This window comes from Poromitra crassiceps, assembly GCF_964638095.1.
Source record: "Poromitra crassiceps genome assembly, chromosome: 12".
NCBI classification, from domain to species: Eukaryota; Metazoa; Chordata; class Actinopteri; order Beryciformes; family Melamphaidae; genus Poromitra; species Poromitra crassiceps.
Window position 1 is genome coordinate 22,312,098 of NC_139632.1, and position 17,221 is coordinate 22,329,318.

At 44.6% G+C, this 17,221-nt stretch overlaps 1 protein-coding gene across 8 annotated transcripts in view; it reads left to right on the top strand.

Moving 5' to 3' along the window:
- fryl (furry homolog, like) overlaps positions 1-17,221 on the top strand; it is an 84,983-nt gene that overhangs the window by 40,644 nt on the left and 27,118 nt on the right. For 5 of the 8 annotated variants that reach the window (XM_083648170.1, XM_083648166.1, XM_083648164.1 and 2 more), the window contains 27 exons: positions 954-1,033; positions 1,544-1,624; positions 1,791-1,959; positions 2,807-2,899; positions 3,062-3,160; positions 4,999-5,100; positions 7,575-7,619; positions 9,271-9,374; positions 9,500-9,608; positions 9,727-9,813; positions 9,913-10,084; positions 10,207-10,339; positions 10,448-10,555; positions 10,684-10,921; positions 11,093-11,272; positions 11,409-11,495; positions 11,595-11,863; positions 13,616-13,829; positions 14,208-14,332; positions 15,076-15,133; positions 15,227-15,318; positions 15,451-15,623; positions 15,827-15,987; positions 16,078-16,188; positions 16,317-16,471; positions 16,576-16,675; positions 16,834-17,002. In XM_083648170.1, the coding sequence (XP_083504296.1) occupies positions 954-1,033; positions 1,544-1,624; positions 1,791-1,959; positions 2,807-2,899; positions 3,062-3,160; positions 4,999-5,100; positions 7,575-7,619; positions 9,271-9,374; positions 9,500-9,608; positions 9,727-9,813; positions 9,913-10,084; positions 10,207-10,339; positions 10,448-10,555; positions 10,684-10,921; positions 11,093-11,272; positions 11,409-11,495; positions 11,595-11,863; positions 13,616-13,829; positions 14,208-14,332; positions 15,076-15,133; positions 15,227-15,318; positions 15,451-15,623; positions 15,827-15,987; positions 16,078-16,188; positions 16,317-16,471; positions 16,576-16,675; positions 16,834-17,002 (3,514 nt within the window). The remainder of the gene's footprint in view (positions 1-953; positions 1,034-1,543; positions 1,625-1,790; positions 1,960-2,806; positions 2,900-3,061; positions 3,161-4,998; positions 5,101-7,574; positions 7,620-9,270; positions 9,375-9,499; positions 9,609-9,726; positions 9,814-9,912; positions 10,085-10,206; positions 10,340-10,447; positions 10,556-10,683; positions 10,922-11,092; positions 11,273-11,408; positions 11,496-11,594; positions 11,864-13,615; positions 13,830-14,207; positions 14,333-15,075; positions 15,134-15,226; positions 15,319-15,450; positions 15,624-15,826; positions 15,988-16,077; positions 16,189-16,316; positions 16,472-16,575; positions 16,676-16,833; positions 17,003-17,221) is intronic. The other 3 variants (XM_083648167.1, XM_083648169.1, XM_083648171.1) reach the window with 1 other exon arrangement.

The following is a 17,221-nucleotide window of genomic DNA, read 5'->3' on the forward strand; positions in this document are numbered from 1 at the left end:
ATACTCTCACATAAAGCTGATCCTTGGAATACTCTCACATAAAGCTGATCCTTGGAATACTCACACATAAAGAGGGAGTGATCCAAGGCAAGCTTGGCAGCCGGACACCAGCTCATGTTCATCCTGTTCAGCTCAGCCTCCACAGCTCATGTTTGCATGCTCCCTCAGGCATCTTAGGCCTATTTTGAAACGGTTTCTTTTTTGGCATCTTAGAACACTTGTTCATTAATCTCTACCATCCTCTATCCAGGAGTCCTGCTCTGTGACTTTCTGCGAGTGTAGATGTCAGATTTGAAGAGGAGACTTTGGTCAGATATTGACCAAGTACTAAGACGCCGCACAGATTTAGATTTACCGTGGCCTTGCCTAAAGGGACATTGGATTTCCCAGTAGAGTTGAGTCAGTCAGGCCCCCCGAGCTTTAGTTTGACATTTGTTCTGTCCACCTTTCTCTGCCACTAACCATGTTATTCACATGAACAAAATATCCTTAGCTGCCAATGCTCCCTTAGCGAGGGGTACGAGGGTTTGAGGTGACTTATTTGGATTCACTCACTACTGATTTATAGAACAAGCAACCGGGGAGGGTTGTGTAAGAGGTCGGTCTCTCTTTTGTAACATGATAAAAGAGGAAGAAAGAAGTACAATATTGTTGGTAAAGTCTGTGTCCTTAAGGGTAAAACAGTAAATACCGGTAGACACAATGTCAGCATACCAACTCCAACTGCGTGTCCTTCCTATTCTATTATCTATCCCACTTGAGCACCGGTTCTAAAGTAGACTGTCCAGATCTAAGCCACACACTCGGAGCTGAAAGCCAAACCCTGGAGACCGGAGCTAAGTTGTCCTTGGCTCGGCTCCTGTAGGGAGGATCATGAATGGCAGCAAAGAGAAAGGAATGAAGAGACTATCAATGCTTCTAATAAGACTAATGATTCCATGTTTGCCTCACAGATTCCTCTTCACCCAGTGCCAGATGCTTTAGTCCATGAAGTTCTAAACCTGGCATTCAAGCACTTTAAACACAAAGAGGGGTAAGTAGAAACACACACACGGACAGACAAATGAAACACAACACGCATACAAACACAGATGGACAAATGAAATGGCTTTTTTTGTCACACAAATTAAAAAACACAGCCTGATGAATATCTTCCATACTGTGAGTGACTGCGTGGGCTTGGCTCTGCAGTAGGGAGTCAGCCATGTATTTATGACTATTTGGACACGGACAGATGGTCAATGTGTGATTTTATGAGCTGCCTGTATCATTAATGTCACTTAAAGAAAACACTATTGCTTCATGTTGAGCAACTTAAGTCAACCTCAAGTAAAACACACTGCCAGAGTGCTTCTGGTGCTGCTGGTGAGAGTTAAACACATCTGTAGGCCAGGCCAGTCGTAATGACTGTTTGAAGGCATTTCTGTTTCGATGGTATTTCCACAACACAAGTATGTTGTCCTACAAACCTCTACATGTATATGACTTGATAACACATAATATATATATATATATATATAACACATGCCTTATGAATTTACAGGTACTCTGGCCCCAACACTGGCAATGTGCACATCATCGCCGATCTGTACGCTGAGGTCATCGGAATCCTCACACAGTCAAAGTAACTGCAAGCTTCATTCTGCTCCTTGCTTCTGAATACTGACCAACTGTTAAATGCAGCATTAAAGTTGACAGCGTGTCACATTCACAGCCAACTCTCAACAAGTTCTCGCTTCTGTTTTCTCATAAGGGTAGATTTATGAATGTTTGTGTGCGTTTGCTTCCAGGTTTCAGGCAGTGAGGAAGAAGTTCATCACAGAGCTGAAGGAGTTCAGGCAGAAAGAGCAGAGTCCTTACGTGGTCCAGAGCATCATCAGCCTCATCATGGGCATGAAGTTCTTCCGGGTCAAAATGTATCCTGTGGAGGATTTTGAGGCCTCCTTTCAGTTCATGCAGGTAAATTATAGCGCTAACTTCATGCTAAAAGTCTGGCAGTCGTAATTGTACTCTCAATAAGGTAGACTGATGCGTTTGTACACAACAGAAGGCTTTTTTACGGCTACCCTTTTGTTGAAACTCAGCATCTCACTGTGGCAGTGGCTCATAAAGCCAGATGAGTAACGATCAGAACGCTTATATTGCCAAGAGTGTGTGTGCGCGCCGCGCGTGCCAAGAGCTGTGAATGGAGCAGTGCCCTTTTCATTAAGCTCTATATGGCAGTAAAAAGCTCAATATGCTCGTCTCTTAACAAGGCCCTGATTTCCCACTGTGTTCATGGAAGGCGTGGCCTAACATGCCTTGGTTTATGCCCAGCGCTACGCTTCTGGACATCTTGGTTTCTAGTACCCACGTGATGCCTATCTGTTAAAGCCTGAGCAATACAGGATTTGGGGATTTTGATATATATTTTTAAGAAACAAAATTGATTACTCTTTATGGTTAATCTCCCAATAAAGACAATGATGGAATAAAATAATAAACTTTGTATCACACGCACTCACTCAGTTGTGATGATAAGATGCTCCGATTGTAGATGCCCTTGCATATCTGCAGCAATATTTGCTTCTGCACCAGTTAGTGTCACAGTGACTTCATATCATCGTCTGTAAGTACAGGTAATATGTAGGGATGTTTGCCCATACAGATATTTGGCTGATGCAAAAATAAACATCCATGTAAAGCCACACTGTCTCCCACCACTTTGACCTGTGTTTGTGTATTCATTGCCTTTGTGATGGTGCATCCATGACATCTCTGTAGCTAGGCATCACGTGTCTTTACCTGTGTGCCGTAACTTTCCCAGGAGTGTGCCCAGTATTTCCTGGAGGTAAAGGATAAGGACATAAAGCACGCTCTGGCAGGCCTTTTTGTGGAGATCCTCATCCCTGTTGCTGCTGTGAGTAACACTCTACTTCGTGTATATACAGCTTCTCTAATAGCCTAGTAACTTTTCAACACAAATTAATGGACATTTCTACTGTGTGGGTCTGCATTTAGATGACTCTGTATCTCCCCGTCAAAGTTGAGCTCTGCGGTTACTTCTCTCTCTTCCCTTTAGGCGGTGAAGAATGAAGTCAATGTGCCGTGCCTGAAGAACTTTGTCGAGATGCTGTACCAGACGACCTTTGACCTTAGTTCCAGGAAGAAGCACTCTTTGGTAATGATAGTTTTACCACCTCGGTTTTCTCTTTCTCTCCCTCCTTCCCTCCCCCTCCTCTCTTTACCCACCATCTCAAGATTCACTTTAATAGCTACAATAAGTAATCTTTTACAAACAAGGAATTTGACAGTGCAGCGGTCACATCAACAGTAGAAGACAAGGCAATACAGATAAACAATCACAGGCCTTTAAAGTGACACATGATGGGGGGGGGGGGATAATATCAGTGGGGTGACCCCATCCCGTTACTAAGCCGGCTGTGCTCAGGGGGGGGGGGGGGGGGGGGGTGATAAAGTCCTTATTTGTGGGGGCTTTCGGATCTCGTTGAATAGGCAGATGACATTTGGGAAGAAACTGTCCCTGTGACGAGAGGTTCTGCTACCGCCAGACTTCAGTCTTCTGCCAGGGGGGAGAGCCTCATAGAGTTTATGACCTGGGTGGGAGGGGTCGGCCATGGTTTTCCGAGACCGCTTCAGCGTCCTGGCCGTGTGCATGTCCTGAAGGGATGGCAGGCTGCATCCAACTACCTTTTCAGCACAGCGGATGATGCACTGCAGTCTGGAGATGTCCTTAAGGGCAGCAGCAGCAGCATACCAGACGGTGATGGAGGAGGTGAGGATGGACCCGACAGTGGAGGTGTAGAAAAACACCAATTCTGCCTTTGGCACCTTGAACTTCCTCAGCTGCTGCAGGAAGTACATCCTCTATTGTGTCTTCTTGGTGAGAGCTCTGATGTTCAGCTCCCATTTCAAGTCCTGGCTGATGATGGAACCAAGAAAGTGAAAGGACCCAGGGTGATGGGAGAAGGTGGGGCTGCGTTCCTCCTGTAGTCCACAATCATCTCCATTCTCTTTCGAGCATTGAGCTCCAGGTTGTTTTGCCTGCACCAAGTCATCAGGTGGTCGATCACGTGCCTGTAGGCAGACTCGTCTCCATCAGAGTTGAGCCCTATGAGGGTGATGTCATCTGCGAATTTCAGGAGCTTGCGGACTGATGGCTGGAGGTGCAGCTGTTGGTGTACAGGGAGAAGTAGTATGGTGTTGAGGGTCTGGGAGTCAGAGACGTGCTTCCCCAGCCTTGCGTGCTGCTTTCTGTTCATCAGGAACTCTGTGGACCATCTGCAGATGGAGTCGGGCACGCCCAGCTCGGAGAGCTTCTCATTCATGCAGCAGAGCTGGGATGATTGTATCGAAGGCCAAGCTAAAGTCCACAAACAGGGTACTGGCGTAGGTTCCTGCAGTGTCCAGGTGCGCAAGAATGTAGTGGAGTTGCCAGGGTCATGTTTATGGCATCGTCTACAGACCTGTTGGCTCTGTAGGCGAACTGCAGGTGGTCAAGCAGTGGGTCCATGATGGATGGCAGAACAAGGTGTTCGAAGGACTTCATGAACACAGAGGTCAAGTTGACGGGTCTGTAGTTTTAGTGCCCAGGCCTTGTTTTTTTAGAGACTGGGATAATAATTCCTCCTCTTTACCGTTACTCTCTCCTATACTCCTCCTCTTTACCGTTACTCTCTCCTATACTCCTCCTCTTTACCGTTACTCTCTCCTATACTCCTCCTCTTTACCGTTACTCTCTCCTATACTCCTCCTCTTTACCGTTACTCTCTCCTATACTCCTCCTCTTTACATTTACTCTCTCCTATACTCCTCCTCTTTACTGTTACTCTCTCCTATACTCCTCCTCTTTACCGTTACTCTCTCCTATACTCCTCCTCTTTACCGTTACTCTCTCCTATACTCCTCCTCTTTACCGTTTCTCCTTCACCCTTCCTTGATTCCTCTTCCATCTCTGCCCCTTTGCTTTGATGCTGACATGTTGTTTTATCTCCGTAGGCTCTGTATCCCCTGGTGACGTGTCTGCTGTGTGTCAGTCAGAAGCAGTTCTTCCTCAACAACTGGCACATCTTCCTCCAGAACTGCCTCTCCCACCTGAAGGTACTGCCACCCTGAGCCTAGACTCCCAGTCCAGTCCCAGAAACAGTTTTTACTCCCTAGCATAGCATAAAGACTGTAGTCTTCAGAACAGAGAGAGGACATCATGCTCTGTTTGACAATGGCTAATTCAGTTTGATCCTGAAAAGTCTTATGACTCTCATGTTATGAAACCTGTAATGAAATTTTGCTGCTCTCATCGGCAGCTTAAAGTAACATGAGCTCACTTAAAATAGAATTCTAGCCAACACTTTCAGTCACTTCAGTGCTATTGATGACATTGAATGACGTGGCGCCAACATTTGTCAATTGTAAAAAGAAAATGCATTTATTGTATTATGATATTCCATGTCATTTAGTCTATGCTTAATGCCACTGTTGGCAGAAGTTGTCTTGATTGTGAATGTGTGCTCTGCGGCTCTGTCTAAAAATCATAATGTACTTTCCCTTCTGTGATCAACAATCAGATCTGGACAGGAATAGCACTTGATTCGATAAGGTAACAAATAGAGCCCAAGAAAAAATAACTTCTGGAGGATTTATCCATGGAATTTGATATTTCAAAATGTTCAGATGACCTCATATTTATTGGGACTCTCACAAACGCTCCAATTGGATTATATAAAAACAGAATAAAAGATGGGAGGTCACTGTTACTAGTGTAGTCACAGCTAATTTCCTAGTAATATGCTAATGAGATAATCTACATAGTATCTTTAACCACAGTCAAAATATCATGCGTACTGTCTAAACCAAATTAAGTGCATCTTATGTATGACGTGTTATGTCAAGTGCTGTTTTGACTCAGGTCTGCTAACAACTCCTTAAACCAATCACAAGCTGATCAAGCCAACCCTCCTGTCCTGTACCATCATGGTTAGGCATCGTAGGCCCAGGGCATTGTAGTACTGACTGACTGACTGACTGACTGACTGACTGACTGACTATCTCCTCAATTCTCAATTGATTACCCTTTGTGGAGATGGAGTGTTTGATCTTGGGGTGGACATATTTCCCTTTGCTTCCTTGTGATGGTGATTCCCCATGATTTTGAATGGCTGTCTGTGGTCTCAGTGATCTGGTTGCGTTGTTCTCTTTGACCGTTTTAATTGTTTTAGATTCCCTTTCATTCCACATTGTAATCAGTCTCCTGAGTGGTGATGTAGATTGTTTGAGCAGGGATAAATCTCCTGGTTTGTGTGATGGCTCTTCTGAGTGTAGTGGTGATTCACAGTGAGTGATTTTGGGCTTGCTCTCCAGCCATTTTAACCCTGTGGCTGCTCTGAGAAATTCATATTGTTCAGACTAATAAAAAGCTTGGATATTTTTTACATTAACTGTTGTATTATTATTAGAAAGTTTGGTGCTTTATACCAGGGCTGCACAATTAATGGTGGTGGATAATCCTAAATCGTGATTTTATGTTTGATTAATACAGGTGTAATTCAGCTGTATTTAAGTGTTTGTTATTTTCAGTTGTCCTCAAAGCCGCAGTGTGGTATATATTGCTTCTATTATGCTTGACCATTCACAGCATTTAAGGTGCAATGTGTACCCATGTGACCAAAACTAGTTAAGTTAAGATTCACTTTGAATTTTTTGTAAATAAGGGCCACAATAAGAGTAAGAAAGTTTAAGATAAAACAAGACTTTGCTGCAGCTGCTAACTCAAGAAATACTGCACTGTAAAGAAAGTGAAAATGTATGTTAAGAAGCACAATAACATTGTTTTGTTTCCTGAAATCGATGAATAATAAAGATCACGATATTTAACAAAGATAATGGGGATTATCATTAGTGTATTAATTGTGCAGCTCTACTTGACAGAGTATGATCCACACAGGGTTAAAATAGGACAACCTGCATAGTGAGTGTGCTAGACATGGTAATGAAATTGAATGGCCTGCTAATTGACTTGAGTGTAGTTGCTAGTCGGTTTTGTAGGTGTAACATAGGCAATTGGTTTTAACTTTTTTCTTTTTTTTACCGTCTTTCTTACTTACATATCCTTTAATGTTCTTTTCCTCATCCAATCTGTGTTTCCCTCATCTTCAGTCCTCTTTTTGTTTGTATTTTCTGTCTTTGTCTGATTTACTATCCACCGCACACCGTTAATGTTTTTCTTGCTCTTGCACATTTGACATTTTATAATATTTTACTCATGTTATGTTGAAATATATAAATCCATATTGGTTATAGTATATTATCAGTAGCATGTAACTTTCGTAACATGCTACTGATTTGAAAAGAAAATCCACAATTTGCATCTCATACATTACAATTCATTTGCATGAGGTACTGATGATTCACTTGGTGTCATATTGACAATGGTTAGGCTACTTTGGACTGCACATGTCATATTTGTGTTTTCTATTATGTTTTGTCTCTTTTAGTCTATAACTTGCATGTTTCCCTCCCCAACCCTCCACTCCGTGTCTCCTGTCGTTTGATCTCTCTCTCACATTCACTCGCTCCAGATGCCGTCTAACAACAGCATCCGCAAGCAGATTGAGACGCTGCAGGTGAGTTTGTCTGGTGTCAGGGACCCGCCCCTCTCCTTCGCAAAAGGTCACCTGACCAGGAAGCAGGGGAGTACAGCTCGGCCTGTTTGGCTAATAGGGCAGTGAGTTGTTGGAGGCATATTGTCCATTGAAGTAGAAGTGTTGTCTTACCAAACAATGGAGGAACATGTACTAGTTGTAGCTTGCCTTTAGGTGCCATGTTGACTTGTGCTTTGTTGTTCAGCTGATTTGACTTGATCAGCATCAGTGGTGAATGGCTTTGCTGTCTTGTATGTAGTTGCAAGTAGAACGCAGTGCTGTTTGTGTCAATAGAGTGGACTTTGACATTCTTGTGAACAGACACACACACACACCATGGGGATTAGGGAAGATCATCGGCACATGAGAAGGTTCGTTTATATGCCCATCCAGGAATTTGGTGTTTCTGCACTCTATTCCGGCACCAGTGTGTGTTTGTTTTTCTTTCTGAATTGGTAATAGGCTGGCTGCATGCAGCCACACCTTGTTCTCTTCTTCAGTTTTCGTAAGCGCTCTGGCATCTTTGCGTTCACATTCCCAGCCGACAAGGAGGAGGGTTACAACCAAGTTACAACAGTAACCTTGATTCCTTGAAAGAATCCTTTGTATCATTCCTGTCTATTGCACTGTTGAGTTGCTGACTGAAAGTTCAGGTCATACAGTTGCAGTACAATTATAAAGGGACTGCTTGAACGTGGTCTGCAATACAGCATTGCACAGTATCTTAAATTATTTGCTTTTTCTTTATTCCAAAAGTCGACTCGTATTGTACTGGTGTATAATGGACTTTATTGACCTTAGAGAGTAATTCTCTTTGCCATACTGCCCATAAAATAGTATTGCATTGATCCATTAGTTTTGTTGTTGACTTAATCAGAACATTCCAGTGCACTTAAACCTCAGCAATCATCAGACCATACATAGACGTTCAACATGTATAAATCTATCAATGACTCTTTACAAATCCCTCTTACGTCAAGGCTAGAAACTAGCAGAACTGTGTCCTTAGTCAGACACATCTGCTTCATCATGCATTTTACGGTCTTTTCATGGGGATTTTCTTTTCAGCAAGCTAGTGTATGGAATTAATTTAGACATGCCTAATAATGCACACGTCAAATTTCATATGAATACATATCCCTTTAAATGTCCAAATAGTTTAGGAAAGTGACTTTGATGAGAGAAAACCGCAGGATGCGCTTGGGCGACGTTCGTTAACTGCATTGTTTACGTTCGCCTGTCTGACTCAGAGCTAGCCTAGCGTGATGCTAAATGACTGGCGATGGCGTCCTTATTCCGACTCTGGGAAAGTCAAATCTAAAGTAAACGATTCAAACAATATACCACTAGAAAGGTAAGAAGCTATACTTGACTTTTACACCATTGAACTAGTTGGAAACATTACTCGGCCATTTATAACAGTAACTTGAATTTGTCCGACTTGGGATAATAGCAGCAAAGGTCACAGTGACATTAGTTAATCATATCAGTTTGTAGATGCGGCTGCCTGCAGTTTGAATTGGTCACATGTGACTCCAGACAACAGCAGCCTGATGTCAATAAGCCCACGGTGGGTAATGGAAGTGTCATAATGACATTGTGTGGCTCTTAACATTCCCTTTTTGATCCACAGAACAAAGATCCCAAAATGTCCCGTGTGGCGCTGGAGTCGCTCTACAGACTGCTATGGGTCTACATTATCAGGATCAAGTGCGAGAGCAATACTGTCACACAGAGGTCAGTCTCAGGGCCACACTGTACACACTGCACACACATCATCAACCCCTCTGCTGTCTGACACATCGTCGCTTAAATGAGGGGCCTTTGTTATTGAGTTTTGAGCATGTTTTTTCTCCTCTTAGCCGACTGCTCAGCATCGTTTCAGCACTTTTCCCCAAAGGCTCCCGCAGTGTGGTACCCAGGGACACGCCCCTCAACATCTTTGTCAAGATCATCCAGTTCATAGCTCAGGTAGGATTTGACCATGAATTGATGTATGCAGATTATACAGCTGAGATAAACTAGGAATGTGTCGTCTAGTAGCTGTGTCAGTGATTTCTGGCGTGTGTGTGTGTCTCCCCTCCCACAGGAAAGACTGGACTTTGCTATGAAGGAGATTATCTATGACCTCCTGTGTGTGGGCAAATCTCACAAAACCTTCACCATCAATCCAGAGGTAAAAGTATAGATCGGTTTTGTTCAAGTGCCTCTGCGTTGTCTGTCCTCCCCCCCCCCCGCCATATCTCTGATCCCCTCCCACTTTCTGCCCTGATAGAGGATGAACATCGGTCTGCGGGCCTTCCTGGTGATTGCTGACAGTCTGCAGCAGAAGGATGGGGAGCCTCCTATGCCTACCACAGGGGTCATCATGCCCTCTGGCAACACCCTGCGTGTGAAAAAGATCTTCCTCAACACCACCCTCACTGATGAAGAGGCCAAGGTCATAGGTAGGTGTGACGCTTCTGGCAGAACATGTCAGGGTGGGACATTTCACAAACTGTGTTTTTATGTGTGCTGTGTAAGATCTTTCACTGTGATGTGTGTGTAATGACTGTGGGGTTTTTTTCAGGCATGTCTCTGTACTACCCTCAAGTGAGAAAAGCCTTAGATAACATCCTGCGCCACCTGGACAAGGAAGTGGGCCGCTCTATGAGCATGACCAATGTACAGATGTCCAACAAGGAGCCCGAGGACATGATCACGTAAGTAGCCGCAGCCTGGATCCCAGCTATCGCTCAGTGTTCCTGTTCATGCCGGCGTGTGTCTGCCTTGTTGCAGCTTCTGACCACCAGCTGTCTGTTGTGTTACAGTGGAGAGAGGAAGCCCAAGATTGATCTTTTCCGCACATGTGTGGCAGCCATCCCTCGACTGATCCCAGACGGCATGAGCAGACAAGACCTAATAGAGCTTCTGGCCAAGTAATCCACCATTCCTGATCCGACTCCAGAGTCTAGACATGTCACTACACAGTCTCAACTCTTACGTGTTCAGCCCTCCATACATTCTTTGATCTCTTTCTCCCCGTTTGCTCCCTCCTCTCCCCCAGGCTGACCATCCACATGGACGAGGAGCTGCGTGGCCTGGCCTTCACCACCCTGCAGGCCTTGATGGTGGATTTCCCAGAGTGGCGCGAGGACGTGCTCTCTGGCTTCGTCTACTTTATTGTGCGAGAGGTGACCGACGTCCACCCCACACTGTTGGACAACGCTGTCAAGATGCTGCTGCAGCTCATCAGCCAATGGAGGCAGGCAGTGCAGAGCAGCAATAAGAGTCACGAGGCACAGGTTGGTCGAGGGAATCTCAGTTGTGCAAAACTCTTGCGTGGTTGTTTTCTTGTGTTTTGTGCATCCATGATGTAGTCTTTGTGTTCGTGGCTTTTTACTTTGTTGTGTTGCAATCCTGTACCAAGTGCACTCAGGTTCTGAGTGATTTTAAGTGCAACTTCTTCATTGCAGCAGGGCGCAGGCAGTGGTCCGTCTCTGTCCCTGGAGCGTACTCCTCTGTTGGGTGTGCTGCATCTGGTGGAGGGCCTGGCGCTGGTGGTGCTTTGTAGCTGTCGCCCTGCCACACGCAGGCTGGCTGTCAACGTCCTCAAGGAGGTCCGTGCCCTGCACACTGCACTGGGACTCGCAAAGGTAAATTTACTAGCATCAAACCCCACAGTGCATGGTTTTGATGTGACAGATGTAATGAAGATTTTTTTTTTATTGCAATAGATAGTGCTCTCTCTGTCCCTTTCTTCATTATTTTCTCTCCTGCACACTCTTTCAGGGGGATGAGGAATTGGCCATTGATGTGATGGATAGATTAAGTGCATTAGTGTTGGAGAGCTTCATTCATCTCACAGGAGCTGACCAGGTAAAAATGCATCTTGACTTTTCTTACACATTGATAATCATGCACACCTACTCGGCGTTTGAAACTCAACCTCGTCTCCCTCTGCTCTCTCCCCTATAGACCAACCTACTCTACTGTCCCAGTGGGATTGATCTTCAGACGTTGGCAGAGTGGAGCTCATCTCCCATCAGCCACCAGTTTGACGTGGTGAGCCCCTCGCACATCTGGGTGTTTGCCCATGTTACGCAAGGCCAGGATCCCTGGGTCATCAGCCTGTCCAGCTATCTGCGGCAGGAGCACCTGCCCAAACACTGTCCCACTGCCGTCAACTATGCCTGGATGTTTGCCTACACCCGCCTGCAGCTACTGTCTCCACAAGTTGACATCAAGTAAGTTTCCTTAGGCCTTTCTCTCTGTGTTATAGTCTGCCTTTCTGAGAGGCTCAGGTGATAATGAAACTAGAAATCTTTCTGTTTGGATTGAAGAATTAGCACCAGCTAAACATTGGAAAACATTAGCTATGAGGCTCTTGAAACTCATTACACAGATGCAAAAAGACAAAATCGTTTTCAGTAGTCATGAGTCTTGTTCCAGAAAAATATACTAAATATTTGCATGATTTGGAAGTTTGTCTGCTTCATGTTTAAGCTAAGCCTGCTGAGCAGACATGGACGGGAAATGGATGTGGTATATGTATGCCCTTTAGAAATAGGCATAATGACCAGTCAAGTCATACAGCCCTGGCTTCATCCCACAAGTATGTCTCAAAGGCCTTCCTTGTGATGGACCTGTGAAATGGTACTTAGCTGAAATGACTGTGGTTGCGCCGCGGTCCGCTGCCTGGAATGACATCATCCTATCTGTGAATGTACCCACACACTTTAAAACCATCATTTTGTGGATGATGTCAGTAGTGGTGGTCTGAATAGCCTGAATTTTATATCATCATATTTCTTTAAAATGGACATAAAGTCATATATTAGTGTAGTTATTTACCTGGTAATGTGAACCCTTTGCCTTAGACCTAGGTTTTTAACAGTGCAGCTGTTACTTCATAGATCGAAACAAAGAAACATACAATATCCGTACTTGCACACATTCTGTCTTCAAGTGGTAAAATAGGTTGCTGACAATGACAGTTGTGCAACAAAGCCTACAGATTATAGTATCCTGCTCAATGTCCGACTTTTTATAACCAGCCCATGTCCACACAATAGAGAATGCCCCCAGGCAGTGGGAGTTCAGTTAAAAGGGGAAGAAAAAGAAAAGGAGTGGAGGTAGCATGCACATGGCATGCATTGTCCTTATCTGGGGCAGGTGCTGGACTTTACAGAAGTCCAATTAACAGTTTGTACACTGCAAGGCTCTTTTTTATTTTTATTATTATTATTATGCACCAGCGAAGTGACGTTTTGAGCACTGTGACTCATCATCATCATCATCATCAACAACAAAACAAGAAAAATCAACTGAAAGAGAGGTTACTTATAACAACAATGCCCACTCATGTACTCCACTCGCTCCACTCTTGACAAATCATTATCTAATTTCATTTGGAGGAATAAATATATAAAATAGTATAAAATGGCAGTGTGCCTTCATCAGTCCACATAAGTATGCAATTGCAAAGTGGATTAACTTTAATGCAAAATTCCTCATCAGTGTTTGTCTTGTAATGGTGTAATTTCAAAAATATTCAAATAATGATTTTTTTAAATGTAAACTAGCTTCTGTACCATGGAGCATGAACCGATGGAACTGGGCATTGTGACATCATCAGTGGGACAAAAATTGAATCAGACAGACAGACAGTTGCCAACTTGCTCACTTTTATATAATAAAGGATATATAGAATGTAAATAATACGTAAAGCCTTTCTGGCTCATCCGGTTGAAACGGTATGGGCAAATCTATAACTTAGCACAGATTTCATCATTTCTATTCTGTATACCACCCACAACTAATTACCATGTGTCAAATATGCTTGACTATAACGTTGTCAGGAACCAAGTTAATTTGCTTGTTTCATAGTGTTTTTTTCATGCCCTTTTAATACAGTATGAGTTTACTACCATAAACGCTGGTCATGCGTTTGATGACCTGTCATTAACCTCTACCCTCTCCTGGATGCCCATCTGCAGTAGCCCCATAAATGCCAAGAAGCTGAACAGTCTGAGCAGCAGCAGTGACTCCTACATCGGTCTCTGGAGGAACTACCTGATTCTCTGCTGCAGCTCCGCCTCCTCCACCTCTTCCTCATCCTCCTCATCCTCCACCTCGGGCTCCGTCCGCTGCTCCCCGCCTGAGACGCTGGCGTCCACGCCGGACAGCGGCTGCTACAGTTATGATTCAAAGGTCAGGAGCAACCCCACCACAGACCAATCTGTGCAGGTTCCTACACAGGTCTGGGAAGTCTTGAAATGTGTAGGGAGAAAATGGTAATTTCCACGTCTTGAAAGGTGTGGAAATTGCATAGAAAGTATGTAAAGATATTGTTCGGTCCCATTATACGTCAGTCTATTTTGTGTGCTTGTAGATGGCATATTTTTTTAAATAATAACCGCATAGGAACTCTGTCTATGTCCACTACTAGGACATTCTTTAACCCTATGATCGCAAATAATATGCAGTGCAAAACCCTTAAGCTTTAGGCCGAGTTTTTAGAATGCTTAAATTCACTTTTAAAATGTTTGCATTTCAGCAGTGACGTTGGTCTTCTGTTTGTGTTAACAGATTGTTGGCACTCCGTCCCCCTCCTCCCTGTTTAAACACGTTGTCCCGATGATGCGCTCTGAGAGCATGGACATCACGGAGTCTCTTGTCTTGGGGCTTGGCAGGACCAACCCCGTGGCCTTTAGGTAAACAACACACATGATCTTGGGCAAAAAGAAAGGGGGTAGTGGTCTTGGATGGCCAGATGTACCATAATATAAGAAATTGTACAAATCTGAAAGGTGTCTGCTGTCTAAACATCTTGAGATATCTTGAGCTATAATAACGATACATTTGATTTGTATGGCACTTTTGAAATAGAAAAAAGTATTACGATTGAATAACGTTAAACACATACCAGCTCAGTGGCCTTGTGGTCTGAGTGTCCGCCCTGAGACTGGGAGGTTGTGAGTTCGATCCCCGGCCGAGTCATACCAAAGACTATAAAAATGGGACCATTGCCTCCCTGCTTGGCACTCAGCATCAAAGGGTTGGAATTGGGGGGTTAGATCACCATATGATTCCCGAGCACGGCGCTGCTGCCGCTCACCGCTCCCCCAGGGGATGGGTCAAATGCGGAGAACAAATTTCACACATTGTGTGACAATCAGTGGGACTTTACCTTTACATAACAAAAGCATAAAGATCAAATTATTAATAGCAATATAGAAATAACAGTGATGCGATTAAAAAAAAAATCTTCTTGGGGGGGGGGGGGGGGGGGGGGGTGCGTGAGAGTTTTTAAAAGCTTTTCTGAAGGTGGGTAGTGAAGGAGACAGGTTGCTTGTCCCCAACAAGCTGAGGACAGCTGGTTGGAGGCAGCTGATCTGAGCCTATTGCAGGGTGCATGAGGGGTACAGTATATAACAGTCCTTTTCTTGTCCTCCAGAGAGTTGATAGAGGAGCTGAACCCCATCATAAAAGAAGCTCTAGAGAGAAGACCTGAAGTGAGTGCATTTCATTGATAACTCAGAATCTACTTTCACTGTTCTATGTTTAGCAAAGGACTTGCCTTAAAAGCCACTGTCTCCTCTTTGCAGAACATGAAGCGACGCAGGCGTCGTGACATCCTCAGGGTCCAGCTGGTCCGGATATTTGAGCTGCTGGCCGATGCTGGTGTCATCAGTCAGCTGTATGTGGAACGTCAAAACCAAATCTGGCCAAAAATTATAGTTATGCTTGAATTGACCCTTTTTATCAATCTGATTTATAAATGCTAGCATACTGTTCTTTCTTACCCCGTTCTTTATTGGTATGAATACAGAGCTAGCGGAGGATTAGATGGGGAGAGCCACTCTCTGAACGGCACACTGCTGGAGTACGTTGATCTGACCAGGCAGCTGCTCGAGGCTGAAAACGACAAGGACTCAGACACACTCAAAGACATCCGCTGCCACTTCAGTGCACTCGTGGCCAACATCATTCAAAACGTCCCAGGTATCTCTCTGACCCAGTCATCCATACATGCACACCCTTACACCCTTATTCATGTCACATGTTTTTCACTAGTGTATATTGTTGTTTTATTTACCCCCAGTCCTGTCAAATTACAACAAAAGTTATTTACAATGGATGTTTGGGACTAATGTTGAGGGGGGGGTTGGAGACAGAAGTGTATCATGTGTATGTGCTTTGTTCAGTGCACCAGAGGAGGACCATCTTCCCCCAGCAGTCTCTGAGACACAGTCTGTTCATGCTGTTCAGCCACTGGGCCGGGCCCTTCAGCATCATGTTCACCCCCCTGGACCGCTACAGCGACAGGAATATGCAGATCAACCGCCATCAGTACTGTGCACTCAAGGTACATATAAAGATAATATAAACGCTGAGATGTGTTCTGTGCATACAACATTGTCATTACCGATAGCTAACTGCTTTGTTCATCTTCCAGGCTATGTCTGCTGTGTTGTGTTGTGGCCCAGTAGCTGATAATGTCGGCCTCTCATCTGATGGCTACCTCTACAAGTGGCTGGACAACATCCTGGACTCTCAGGACAGGAAGGTAAGAAAAAACCCACAGTCTCACCCTACCACAATGATCACATTACTTAACATGCTGCACTCAGAATTGATATTGGCTGTTTAAAAAGTGAAGCCCTGTTACTGAAGGTTGCTCTGTGGTCTCTCCAGGTTCACCAGCTGGGCTGTGAGGCAGTGATGCTGCTGCTGGAGCTCAATCCGGACCAGAGCAACCTCATGTTCTGGGCCGTGGACCGCTGCTACACTGGCTCCCGCCGTGTGGCTGCTGGCTGCTTCAGGGCCATCGCCAACGTCTTTCACAACAGGTACTACACATTCCCCGCATGAAGAGGTTCTTCTTATGTGTTTGTGTCTTTGGACCCAGCTAATTCTGATTGAAATACTGCTTGTGTGTGATACTTTCTTTTAGGGATTACCAGTTTGACACTGTGGTGCTGCTGAACCTTATCCTGTTCAAGGCGGCTGATTCTTCCAGGGATATCTATGAGGTGGCCATGCAGCTGCTACAGGTCAGAATTTAATTCTTGAATTCATATACAAAGTACCCACACATCTACAGACGACACTGATAGACAAATCTGTTGGTACTGCATGGTTTTGACATTTGTTTGAGTCTTATTCGGATGTATTACTTTTGTGGTTTGTTGTTGTTCTTTGTCACCCCCAGATCTTGGAACCGAAGCTCTTCCGTTACGCCCACAAGCTGGAGATCCAGCGGACAGATGGGATCTTGATGCCTCCCTCACCGCTGCCACACCTCTACTCTGTGTCCTACTACCAACTGTCCGAGGAGCTTGCAAGGACATACCCAGAGCTCACTCTGCCCATCTTCTCAGGTTTGCTACATTACAATTACACACAACAATTGTCTGGCCAGCAGGGTGGTGCAATGTGTGTAGAATCTGTCCTTGAACTCGAAGATCTCAGGTTCACTCGTATGCGACAGCAATTATCTGCCCTTTGTGTTTGTGGGCAGGACACTGAGGCGTAGATTCACAGGTTTGCACAGGGAAGAGCACGTGCTATATCATCCAATGACCAGGAAGTCATGCTAT